This window comes from Cynoglossus semilaevis, chromosome 5, assembly GCF_000523025.1.
Source record: "Cynoglossus semilaevis isolate Cse_v1.0 chromosome 5, Cse_v1.0, whole genome shotgun sequence".
In the NCBI taxonomy this organism is placed as follows: domain Eukaryota; kingdom Metazoa; phylum Chordata; class Actinopteri; order Pleuronectiformes; family Cynoglossidae; genus Cynoglossus; species Cynoglossus semilaevis.
The window spans coordinates 6352308-6366058 of NC_024311.1; the positions used below are offsets into that span (position 1 = coordinate 6352308).

A 13751-nucleotide genomic window follows, 5' to 3' on the forward strand; every position below is an offset into this window, starting at 1 on the left:
TCGGCTATATGACAGTACAAATGTAAAGGACAAAAACAACAAGTGGTGTGTTTCATCCTTGGAGTACAGCGGCAGCAAGAACATAAAAGTCAAGTACATTCCCGGTACAACATAAATGCGCCACGCAAGATGGAACCAAAAGGTCAGGCTGTGGCCTTCTGGTTTTGTTGTAAATCTACAGGTCACCTTTTACAGTTGTGCCACAAATGGGTGCTCCTTTTGAAAAAAAAAAAAAAGCCTGTCGCGCTGACCCTGTGTGTCAGCTCAACCTGCACTCATAATGCTGGACGTGTAATTAAAAAGGCAAAAGGTGAAAAGCACGAATGGTCACGCACTGTGCGACCTTTTCCTCTGGCGGTCACAAACATGCTCACTCGATTTGTTTTGTCCCAACAAATAACCATTTATTCTTCACACATTTACTGAAAATTACAGTTTATTGAAAGGACACGGAAAAGGTCAGATAACACGGGAACATGTAGCTAGGAGTTACTACTCAGTGCATGGCACATTCTCAGGGAGACGACCCATTGTGAGTCTTTGGCTCTTTGCCTCTGGAGTGTTAAAGGCAGAAAGAGTGCTGAAATATTAAACGTTGAACAGTTGGCCAGCCAACTTGAGCCTCTATATTTCAAAACTGTGGAGGAGTAAATTAACCGTGCTACGATGAGTGACAAACAATAGTCTAAGTTGGGTAAGAGTAGTAGTAGTAGTAGTAGTAGTAGTAGTAGTAGTTATAGCAGTAGAAGTATGGGGTATTTTTATTTGTCAACTGATTTATACTTATCACAGGATACAGTGTCAGACCTCAACAGTGCAAAGGGATTTTTCTAGAAAGATCACACATTTAGAAAGCAGTGTTTTCACTCTGAGTAAAAGTCAATATAAGTAAAACAACCAAAAGAACGATCATGAAACAAGTAGTCAGTGCCGTTGCTACCTTTTTTTAAAAAAAAAAAAACTTCTAGAATGCATGCCATTTTACTATGAAGATTTTTTTTTAAGATGACATTTTGAAGTTTAAACACTTCCAGTTTCTCAACTTCCGCAAACAATGCTGATATGTGTATGTGTAGCCGTGTGTGCGTGTTCAAACCTGCGTGTTTGTGTGTGAGTGTCTGTGGGCGCACATTGTTTTTTGTGAGAGTGCGCCCGTGTGTGCTCTTAGAAAGATCCTTCAGGCCACGCGGGGGCGTCGTATTTTGGATGTGTCGTCGTCCGCTCAGTTGAGTTTATGTGGCTTTGTCTTTCTGCTGCCGCCTCCTTCTGCCTCCGTGCTGTCGCCCGAGAGCTCGGTGGCGTTTCGTCCAGCTTGCACCTGGCTCATGTGCTGTTGAAAGACAGATATTTTGGAGAAGCAAGACTGGAAACGCAATAAATCATTTTAACATGATGTTAATCAGAGACAGACAACACACATTTTAACAAGAACCAGTTCAAATTTAGCAATATTTGTTCATATTATACATCAAGTGAGTCCCAAAGTCAGACAATGTGATGTGTGATGTAAGGAAAGATTGCTCAACGTTTGGAACCATTACTGATGAGGAGAGACACCTAATGGATGCCCAACCAACTTCTACTGGTGCAATGTTTGCCAGAGTTCACCTGTGTTTTAACCAAAGTTCAGTACTAAAAATACACTATTTTACTACTATTGTGCACATACTGTATAAAGCTTTTTTTCCTGTGATGACGGTTCGGTGTAACGGTGAGATAAATGACAGTGATTGTTGTGGTGGTATAAGGGGTCGGACTACGAAGTGAAAGTTCAGGTGAGTTTAAGATGCAGAGTTTTGTCCTGACAGCATTTTGTTTACAGTTTAATGATGTTGAAAGACTGCACACTGTGAGAGAGTGTAGGTCTGTGTGGGAAGGTAGTGTCTGTTTTTGCTGTCAAAACATAAAAAAGAAAAAAGAAAAAGTGGATTTAAGTTTTTTGAGAAAGCATTTTTGATTTAGACATGTGTAAATATGTGTATATATGTATATATATATATATATATATTGAACAAGACTTGATGATTTCAATATAATTTTTTCAATTATTATTTTGAACCCACAGTCAACATATTAAAAAGCTCAGGTTGTTCTTCAGCAGTGGATGTGATCTGCGTTCTTCTATGTTGTTGACATTAGGGTTAATCTGGCTGAGAGCGTCACTCTGTACGTGGTAATGGGCTGTCACTGATCAGTCCACATTAATGAAAGTCTGCATACATACAAGACCCTCCTTTAACAGGAGAGTGACTTATGAGATTAGAATTAGAAGCAGGCGTCAAGAAAAAAAAAGAGAACTACTAAAAAAAAAACCACTAAATTAAAGGTGCCATGAAGACAAGACTGTGACTTCAATATTACACAAACCAAGGAGCATTGTGGTGTGAACTTCCTAGCTGTTGAGCTGCAAGAAATCTTGGCATTGTTAGGTAGAATGCCAAGCAGCAGGTGGAGAATTGTAAACCATACCAGAACTGGGCTGTGGGCAGAGGAGAGAGTCTGAAGGGCAGTGAATCATGTTTCTAGTCTAATGCCAGCAGAGTGTTATTTGCCGGAGAGCACTAAGTGTAAAGTTTGGTCTTAGAGATAATGTTGTTTCCACTGTAGTGGACATAAGCTTCCACTGGAGTCATACTGCTGCAGCTCATCATACATTTGGACAATTCTATGATTCCCACAGAACAGTGTGAATGGGCCACTGCTGGGTTACATGGCTGTGCTGTGGTGCACAATGTACCATCCATCAAGACATGATTGGTTGGGTTTGGTGTAAAAGAAGTAGCTTGAACCACAGCTCTGACAGCAACTGCATTGAATCACATCTGAAAGAGCTACAGAGGAGATTGTGAGCCAGACCCTTTTATACACCATCTGTCTGCTGAAGACGGATAAATGGACAACGCTTCTCACAGAGAAACTTAAAAACTCTGAAGAAAGCCCTTTAAGAGGAGTGGAAACTGCTACAACTTCTTCTCCCAAAGATGACCAAGGCTCAGCGCCTCTGAATACAGAATGGATTCCTTCAGTTCTCCAGTGTGAGTGGACAAAATGTTGTTTTATCTTCGTATCTCAGTTAAATGTTGTGTTTTTCCCCAGTGGCCTTTTTTTTGATTTGGCACAAAGAAAGAGAATTAGAATAGTTCTTTCAGAAATATCTCAATGCAACGGGTGACGTCTCTCAGGTTATTCATCTCTCAAAACAGAACAATGAAGTTTGAGACGCTTTATTGCAAATCGATCCACAGCGACTAGAATGTGAATCACCGCTAATCCAACTGTTTACTACACCACGGACGGCAAGTGCAGTGTGTCACACAGAAGGAAAATACGATTTATACGGCTGGGATAACATAAAGAGAAGGGAGTATAGAGTTAAAAATACAACTTTTAAACAAAGCCCAAGAGTTAAATTATGAACATAAAGAAGAGCTTTTAGAATGAAAATTAGCAACAAAAAGACCAATCTAAAAGAGACGACAGTTACTAGTTAAGTTTTGTCAACCGACAAATGTCTGAAGAATGAACAGACAACTAATCCACTTGACTTGAAACTTCTTTGATAACTCTTCTAGGCAAAATGTTGCAGGATTTGGATGCTCACACACAGAGACTGTCTGTGGATGTGGCCTGGCTCAAATCCTTCTGTTTCCCCCAATTGTATTACAGACACAGCCCACTGAGCCATAATCCAAGAAACTGGAATCATGGCACCACCTCAAGGAGTCTTTGTAGATCCTTCAGACAGCTCCTGTGGTTCTGCAAGGTGGATAAGTGGCTTCTTTTGTTTTCTTTGATTTGAGAGCACCATAAAAACAACCAAATTCTATTTTTGTCTTTTCACATTTGCAAACAAGCAGCACCAAACATGAAAAGAACCTTCACCATGCTTTGCTGGTGACTCTGGTGGTATTATCTACCAAAAAAACAAACAAACAAAAAAAACACTGCCTTAAATTCTTTAGCTGGAATAATAACATTTAAAAATATCTTGTCTGCTGTTGCTGTTTTTGGAGTACTACTTCCTGCCCTACAGAAGTGTTTTTGTTAAAGTTATTGGCCATGCTTTAACCTATAAACATATGTCAGCGAGAACCACTGACACCTACAATATAAACAACTACAAACATACCTACCTACTGGGTCAAACATATATGGTGTGGAAAGCAAAGAGTAGAAAATCGTGGTTAAAAAATTTTAAAAACGTATCTGGTCCTCAGACTGACAGTATAGAACTGCACTGGATTTAGATCCATTGTCGTTTTGCTCTACCATCTGCCACTGCAAACAAGTGTGACTATACAGTTTTACTGAGGCTTTGTTGAATATGAGTGACACTGTCACAGTGAACATTATATTTTAGAAGACTATGTGTCGATATAAGTAGGATTTAGATTTTTAAGGGTTTAAACACAACATAATGAACAGTAACTTTTTACTTTTACGTTAAATACATGTGGTAGTGATGTAACCGTTTATTTGATCAATTAAATGAGTTAAAAATATTTTTGTCTGTTAACACAGGGGACAAATTAAAATGAAAAAGAAGTTAGTTATGAAGAGGAAGTAGATGAGTTTACAGAAATGTACCATGGAAGTGATATTCACCTGCTGCTGCTCTGTTGGGCTTTTACTCTCTGGTGCTGATTTCTCCGTCTGATTCTGGAAACACTCCACCCCAGGCTAAACAGAAGAGGAAGAATCTGAGTTCAGTACAGACCACTGCATACGTAGATCTGGTTCAAAGGTATCTTATTTCATGGATACACTGTTCACGTTGATTACAAGCAGTACAACCACCACTGTCCTGTTGTCACTCTCCCTGGCTTGTTTGCTTCGTTTGCTTCTTTTTTACAGGTATTTCTTTACACTAGTTGTTTGTTTGTTTTTTTGACACACAAACAGACACACACACAAAGCCATTGCAAGATGTCACATTGGTGCCTAAAAGGTAAGTCAGGCATTTTTCAACCACTTCTGACATTTTATAGACATACTTATCCATCATAAAAAATCAATACAAAAAAAGGATGAAGCTGCAGCACAGGAGTTGTTGTTTTTCCTCTTGTACAGAGCTGAACACATGGCTGCGAGCAATCTGATTGCGTATAAAGAGACAAAAGAAGAGAGTACAGCAAACCAGGGACCACACAATTGAACTTGAACCGCAAGGATAATGATCAAAATATGAATCTGTTTTAGAGAAAAGACGATTTAAATGAAGTATGTTCAGCAGAGAAATGTAAATAATTAAACACAAAAGCTGTTTTTATGACACTTTTCAAATTTATTGTACAACTTCATTTACAAAAAGGAGAGAACACTGAGGTTGGGATTTACATAAATGTGAGCGAATGGCACACCAGTGACGGCACTTGGTTTGTGCTGAAATCCTACTTTTCTTGGTTTATTGGCAGCAGAAAAGGGTTGCTATGCCAGCAGCATCCTTCTCAAGGCCTTGAAAAGACAGGTCCATTTGCACCCTGACAAAGGGTGCAAATTATTACCATGGCCATATTGCCATGAGCAAAATTAGACCACTTCTCAGCAGAGGATTTTGCACCACCTTCACTTCACTACATGTACTGAGGATGTTTCCTACGCATCAGCCTTTGCAGGCTTTTGTTTCCATTGTTGTAATGTCCCACTAAATACCGTTCCATTGATTTTAGTTTCAGGATTTTGTGGGTCGAAAACACAAATGCTTTTAGTGCTTCGGGCTACGGGTGCACTAATCCATCCATGGTGGTTTGGAGAGAGTGTTTGTGTTGGAGTAAAGAAAATCAGCCTTCTAAACCTAACAAAGACCCCGAGTCCTGCCAACCCTGCATTGTCAAACTATGCAAGTTTAAAATGAACGAATTGAAAGAAGCCTCAGACCAGCTGTCCATATAGTGTTTTGAAGCTCAAAGCATTGGTTTCTTTCAGGAAAAGCAAAACATTTATGAGACTGATGTTGAACCATCATATCTCACTTTTATATTGAAGTATAGACTGCAAGCTCCAAAAAGTCTCTCATTTCCTCCCGGCCCACTGGGAGCAGAGGATAGGAAGAGGAGAGGTGATGTTTATGAGCAAATGCAATATCTGAGTCTCTGTTTCAAATATGTCTCCTCTTATCTGTATCATATTGTTTCTCCCTCTTGCTGAAGGGGTTTTTACAATGCTGTCAATATTATACTATCAATTCTTGGACACGAGTGAACATTGTTTTTGGCACAATTTCATTAAAGTCCAGTCTCTGACCAAGTTTCCACAGATGGAAAATTTCCTTCTTTGGATGCCATGTCATTTAAACCCTGCTGGAGTCTATTTCCTGATAATTGCCTGTCAAAAAATCTAATGAACCCTGTTCGCTGTCCAAATTCTGTCAAATACTATGCCTCAGTTATACGCTATGAATTGTCAGAGTTGCTCAGTCCAGACATTATGAGCTTCAGGATCGGTAGGATGTGTGAGAGCCTGTTTTCCCACCAAAAACACGTTGTTAGTGAATTAGTTACCGTCTATAAACAGCATTAATGAAATAATTCTCTGTGAGGTTCAATGCCGCTGACAAATGCAAGGCATAGAAAAACATAGAAAAAGTCAAAGTCTAAAAAGTTGTATTAATAAGATTATTGTATTAATAAGTGTGTTAATGATCAAACTTCAGTCTCACTGTGACCTCAAGGTTTTTTATTTTTTTTAACCTGAAGGATAAAGAAATGCCTTTATCTTTGGTGTAGGACTACATTTTTAATATATTTGTTAGGTTTTTAAATGTGTAGCTGAAAGTCAGTAAATGTGATATTTTGAGAATTTGTTGGACATTTCGTTAAAGATATGTAGCTGCTTACTGTGCTCTGCATAATTTTGAAGTTTCACCTTGCCCTGTCCTGCTGTGTTGAATCCGTGTCAATTTTCTGTGCCAGGAGGACAACACTTGTCCTCAATACTGAGTGATGGTCAGATCTGGATCACAATCGGTATTTTTGCAGAGATCATCTACACAAAGTCATTTTACTTGGTATATCGATGCTTAAAATAATTATTAAATATGCATAAAATATGATTAATGGCTAACATCAATGCAATATTAGTGTTTCTCTTGGTTAGTTTTTTTATTATGATGTTAAATTTTGTTAAACGCTCCTTTTGCTGAGGACAGAGATGCAGTCCATTATATATTGTAGGAATATTTTTTAGAAGGTACAAATTCTGAATTTCCCTGAGCAGGGAAAACCTATTCACAGGATGTGCCATTAAGTTGAACGTTATCGCTGTTAATGAACCTCAGGAAGACACTTGTCACTGGGGTAGTTGAGCTGATGTCCGACGAGCGACATGTTCAGTAAATAGGTGACACTCATGGACGCATGTCCTGAGGTCATTACACTTTTATGACTGCAAACGCTCACCTTTTCAATCTGGCACTCCTTAATGCCGTCACGCTCTCTCCTCATGGCGCCGGTGTTTACGGCTGATTTACCGTCTGTGGCGATTCTCTGAACCCTTGAGATGTCCTGTAAAACAAAGAGGATTCAAAAAATGGAGAGAGAAAGAGAGAGAGATGATCACAGGTTCTGGAATACAACGCTGAGAAATTAGGAGAAGGGAAAGGAAGGAACACAACAAATCCAAAGGAAGGCGTCAATGAAATGTTAGGGTTTATCTTTGAACAGGAAAAGATAATGGAACACCACATTCCCAGCATCAAGATCAAATACACTGCTGGTATTTACATGTCTCGTACCTTGTTAAATGCTGGGGGTCACGTTCACAAACCACACAGCCAAGGTCTACCTCACAAAGCGGGCATAAATCCAATAACACCATTACTTATCTAACAAACACAACAGTTATCGTCACCTTTGGTTTGTCAGTTTTATTGCCTTTGCATTCAAGGACACACATTTTCCCATTTTGGTTGTTCACATTTGACGATAGCCGGCTGTCCACAAAGTACGATTAAGGATAAAGGACATTATTATTTTTATTGACATGACATTGTGTGGCTGCAAAATGTCCTATCAGTCACTTTAGTAGTTGATGAGACACAGGACTTTCATTTTAACTGTACACTTGTGCTTTATAGACCGATGAGGTCATTTAATATATGTTGTTTGTACACCTATAATAGTCTATTTTTAGCATGGATTTTAGCTCGCGAACCACACATAAGTTCTTCAGCTACCACTTAAAGAAAATACAGACCATAAATACTTTTTATATCATAGGTATTTAAAGGTACTTAAAGTGAATACAACTGAATCTAGTTTTATATGTTGTTAAGTTCCTAAATAAAGTATGTTTTAGTAGGATGGAGCAGTGCAAAAAAAAAATTTAAAAAATATTACAACTATCTAAACAGTTTCTTGCCAAGCATTACTTTACCTTGTGTTTTTAAAATTCCAGATTAACCTACAGGCATTGGATTTCCTGTTACTGACAAATACACATAACAAAACTTTTTTTTACTTTACTTTTTAACCACTTTTTCACCACGTGTATAGGAAAAAAAAGTTCAAATTGATTATGACACAGATGATGTGAACGTGGTGGTGCCCAGCAGTATGAATGTCAACTGCTGTACATCCCCAGGTAAAAACACTGAAGCCTGGAGTGTTGAGAAATGTTGATGCCACTATTAGTTTCCTCAACACAATCAAACAGAGAACTGCTGTGAACATAATGGAAAGGATTTATTTGCACACCAATCTAAACAACACATGATGAGCTCAAGATTTTCTGGCTCACGTCTCACAGGTGTGCAAGTCTGTAATTCCAGATCTGTGAGAGTACGACACGTCCACATCCTTATTTATGGATACAGGATGTACGGAAGGTATAGAGACACATTACCTTTGACTCCATTTATAAATAGTTTTAAGTGATTCATATATGATGTTTTTCCCTGTTTGTGCTGTTGGGGTCTGAGACCAATCTGTCTCACTTTAGCATTTAGTCTTAGCTCAGATATAAATCTGATTTGTTGCTATTTGACGTGACTTAAGTGACAAATGGCCTGATTAGACATCAGGTAGTTTCTTTGTGCTAATTTAAAATAAAATATTTGCATCAATCCAATCTGTGTTACATATATTTATGAGAACTAGACAGATTAGCCAGGCTAAGAGTTGTTGTAGGTGCAGAAATAAAATAAAGTCCTGGTCAAAAAACAAACAAACACCAGAGTTGAGACACACTGGGTTAGTGTGGAAAAATATGGAATCAGATCAAATTTAGAATTGTTTGTCTAAGTTAATAAAATGTCAAAACAGTCTGACATCATAAATGTAATTGTGGCTTTTGATGGTATTTGCTTCAAGTATTATTGTAAACTGCATCCCTGAGCTGTATTCCCTAAAATACTAAAAAAGGTCCCATAAAATCTACCACTTCACAGATTTTGTGGTATAAAAACAAATGTGTTTTGCCTACAGTCATTCATGAAATGTCTTGTTAAAGGTGGGGATTTTTTTTCATACACCATAAGACAGAGAACTCCACCCTTCACTTCACCCTTGGATGTGATACGTTGACGTTATTTACAACAGGTTGTTGTTTTAGTCACAGAAATATGTAAATTTTTCAGCATTAGAAAACCAGTGTAAGTCAGCAGTCCCTTTCAATCAGTGGTTTTTGTTTGATGTTTGGTCTGTAACAACCAAAACAGTGAAAATTACAAAATTCAACAGTAAAGAGGTGAAAATAAATGTAATTTGATTCTTTAAATTAGGGTGAGAACATTTTGTTGAATGAGAATCTGTACCAGAATCCAAACCATTTACCTTCAGCAGCTGTAAAATAAAAAGTTTCATTTTTTCATTTCTATTTTGCTTTTTCTGCCTGATGGTTCATTTAGTTTAAACATCTTCCTCCTGACTGCAGCAAGAAACAAGTAGAAGAAAAGTCTCATGATTTTTTAATTCTAAGAAACAAGTAGAAGAAAAGTCTCATGATTAATGAAAAGGAAGTTAACAAAAACAATGCTTTTGTATTGCAGGATAGATGCACCTATTTGACCATAGGCAGTGTGAAAATCTGCATAAAGCCACAGACAGATGAAATGGACTGAGGTTCCATGAGGACACAATGCAATATCGTAAGAGGTCAAATGGTATGCTGTCTGCAGAATCATAAATGTGAATCTGTATTTCTGCTGGTCATTACTCCATAAGGGAGGGTACAGTAGGAACAAAGTATGGAAGAAAATGAGGCTAAAATGTACCTGTAAACTGAGGGTGCTGAATGTGTTCTTTACTGAGTACAATGTTTTCTCCTGTGATGTCAGAGAACAGTTAAAATGTTTTTTTTCCATTTTGTCAGCTTTAGCCGCTGTTTTACACAAGGCTGAAATGTAATACTTTTTGTACAGGGTCAAAGATAAGCATAAATCAGTTTGGATGCAAGATGAATATAAGCATTGCTAACGCATCACTGTCAAAACTCCTTTTTAAGGCGTATGCTGCTGAAACTGAACCTTTTTAGCTGAGCTCCTGGACTGTGAACATTTCAATCATCACTTTGACAGAATTTGCAGTATTCAGCAGAGTTTTATTTAGAATTTAAAACCCTCGATCTAAGATGTCTCCCTTCACTTGGATGAAATGTGAATTCTGTCTGACTGGAGTATTAGACCCAGGATTGTTACGTAATCAATCAATCAATCTTCCTGTTATGTGTGTGTCTCTGTGCGTGTGATTGTCTAATGTTTGGCCACCACCACAGAACATGTTTACTTACTATAAAAATCATGAATGCAAATAATGCTGTTAATTTAATGACAGGATTGAACAGTTTATTTCTGAATGTGAAGGCAGATTCGATGGTGTTTTAAACATGAAAGCTAAATTCATGTTGCGTTTCACTAACGGATGGACCAGAGCCTGGATAGAAGTCTTCAAGGCTTCAGTGTGTTTACTGCTGTTTATTACACATGAAAGACAATCTGTTTTCTTATATAAACGTCTCTTTCTTTCTCTGAACCCACAGGAAAGCTAATTAATTATTGACAGTTTTAGTCCTTGCAATTAAGAATTTATTAATACACCATAATCCTGCATGTGGAAAAATGGAGAAAAGCCACAGTGTGGCTAGAGATTTCATTTGAACTATTTGCAAATATGTTTTTAGACTTATGGCATCTTTGTATATTTGTCATAGGGTTGACCATAAATTATGTATAAGAGGTGGACGGAGATACCACTAGTTAGGGCAGTTAGTTCTATGGTGACTGTTGTTATTACTCAGTTTGCAAGCAAATCCATGCAAATGACAATTTTTTTTTAGCTTTCATTCAAATTCTAGTTTTGGAGGTTTTGCTGGTGGAAGCTGGCAGCCATCATTATACATAGATAGTAAATGGTAAATGGTAGATAAACAACATTCATAAATATGACAAAAATATTTTTTATCTGTATACTGCTTGAACAGAAATACAAATAACAGCAGGCAGATGTATGTGTTTTTTTTTTTTTACTAAAACAAATTATTAAAATATCAATATCAATAAAATGTAACAAAAATATGCAAAACTCAAGACTTGTCTTCATGGGGTTTGTTTTGAAATCTCTGGTGATGCAGCAATATTAATTGGTCTACTGCTCCTCACAATCCATTTTCTTACTGTAAATATACGTAAATCAATAAACTCAGTCATTTAACTGAAGCCAGTGTTTATTTAAGGTCTGTCTGCCATATTTTTTATTTTTTTTACAACTGCTCTGGTCAGTATTAGCATCGCCCAGCATGTATTAAGGTTTTCTTCTCTCGTCCAAGACACAGCAGAGCTGTCTTGCTCTGTTAGGCTATGCGCAATTATGATTAGACTTTCATCCACATACAATAATTAGCATGAATTCAGACGTGCATTTGTAGAATTAAAATCCCGTCTCTGTGCATTCCCCTACGGTTCAGTTAAAACTGAACAACAAAAACGATGTAATAACACCGCTCGGCATAATTGTGCAGCTAAAATATTAATGAGGAACAGCAGACGCTCATCAAAAAGGCTAAGTTCTTGACATTTGTTCCACTGTCAGTGTGGCTTTTTTCACCACTCAGCCGTTTGCCTGTGTCCTGCACGGTCACAACTGTTGTGTGTTTGTTTGTGATTTAATTTGAAACAAATATGGCGTTGATTTACGGGAGATGCGACCCACCCCCACGTGCACAGGCAGAGTGGACAGATGGAGCACTCCGGTTATTTTTCCAGCGGGGGTGGGACTGGAATTTATCACACCTCCTGTCAAAGTGTACAGAGCCTACAACAGATAATGGAGAAGGCAACTGCACACACGTGGAGCGCTGCTATTTGTATGGTAATGAAGTGAAAAGTAATAACTTCATTAGCATAAAAAAATCAACACACATCTATCTGAGTTCCCTGTACTTGTCTCTGGCTCTGTGAGATGCTTACATCGTGCATGAGCCGGCATTGATACGGCCTGGAGAATTACAAAACAGACAAATGAGAACCAAAAACAGGATGTAATGGTTTTATTTTGGTTTGTACCAAACACCAAGCAGAGTTTATGTGAATGGGAATGAGTCACTTTGAGAAAATTGTTATTATAAAATCCGGTGCAATATAATTATTATGCCAAGACAGGGCAGCCAAACAATGTAGCTTGTAAAAGAGAATATTACTAATAAAAACCCAAATGTGGAATTTGCCAAATGTACTGTGGCTGCATTAAAAGTGGAAACGCCTCTAAAAGACAAACTTTACAGCAGGTAACAGGAGGATAAAACACCGGCTAATATATCACCATAAATAGACCGCTGCTATTGAGTTTTAAAATTGAATACTAAAACAACCTCTGATCAGGACTGACATTACTGATTGGTGGAGAGTATATATAATATAAATATATAGTAATGTGCATTTCTGCACGTTTCAAATTTATGCAGAATAAAGGAAACATGGACAAAGTCAAAGTTATTGTCAAAGTTAACAATGGACAAATGTTACTAATTATGAAATGTAGCTGAATTTTAAAGGCAAAACAAAATAAATCTTTAAACTGAAGCCATAATTTCCATTTGGTGATAAATCATTTAGACAGCAGCCCCCTTTTTTCCCTCTTTCTAAAATAGATTAAATTCAGACTCTCAGTTGAATGTATGTTGACCTTGACTTTGACCTTCCACAACCTGTCACCTTGAATTATTTACTCCACGTGGATCAGGCTCAGATCCAACAAACCAAATCTGCCATTACACCTGAAAAGAATCCATTTACAATTGAAGCTTCAGCATTAGACCACAGTTTGATTTAGAGATGTTGTTAAACTGAACACGTCATACTATTTCCTGGGTTCTTTCTCTCTGGGCAGTGATGGCCACGCAATGACACTCACTGGAAATCCACTCAGAAAAGAAAAGCAATAATTGTCACATATGTGTCAGTGTCCAGAATGTTCTGATTGTGTAGTTATATAAAGGCTTTACCATAGAGTAATACAGTAGTACATAATGTGGGAGATGTAGAATGATGTGTGTGTAGAATGATTTGATTTTTCGTATGTGTGAATGTTTTGGCACTGAAAAATAATTCCCAGAAGTTATTCCCAGGTAAAAAGAAGTGGGTTAATGGGAAAAAATTGTATACAACATGGAGGGATGTTCCAAAATGAATATCTACTCAATTTTACATTATTCTACAAATATAATAGAAGGGGCGCTGCATGTTCAAGAGTACATGAGGATTTTTAAACTGGCTGCTACTCTAACAGTAACTTTGTATAAGCAGCTTCTGATTAAAATAA

The 13751-nt window shown here is 37.6% G+C and overlaps 1 protein-coding gene across 2 annotated transcripts in view; it reads right to left on the bottom strand.

Annotated features, from left to right (window-relative positions):
* Positions 1 to 382: 382 nt before the first annotated feature.
* The window catches only part of luzp2 (leucine zipper protein 2), a 100458-nt gene continuing 87089 nt past the window's right edge, over positions 383 to 13751 (bottom strand). Inside the window, exons 10-12 of one of the 2 annotated variants that reach the window (XM_025055803.1) lie at positions 7398 to 7502; positions 4588 to 4680; positions 383 to 1330 (exon numbers count right to left, since the gene is read on the bottom strand). In XM_025055803.1, coding sequence (XP_024911571.1) covers positions 1223 to 1330; positions 4588 to 4680; positions 7398 to 7502 — 306 coding nt within the window. In that variant the 3' untranslated portion in view covers positions 383 to 1222. The remainder of the gene's footprint in view (positions 1331 to 4587; positions 4681 to 7397; positions 7503 to 13751) is intronic. The other variant, XM_008310147.3, reaches the window with a different exon arrangement.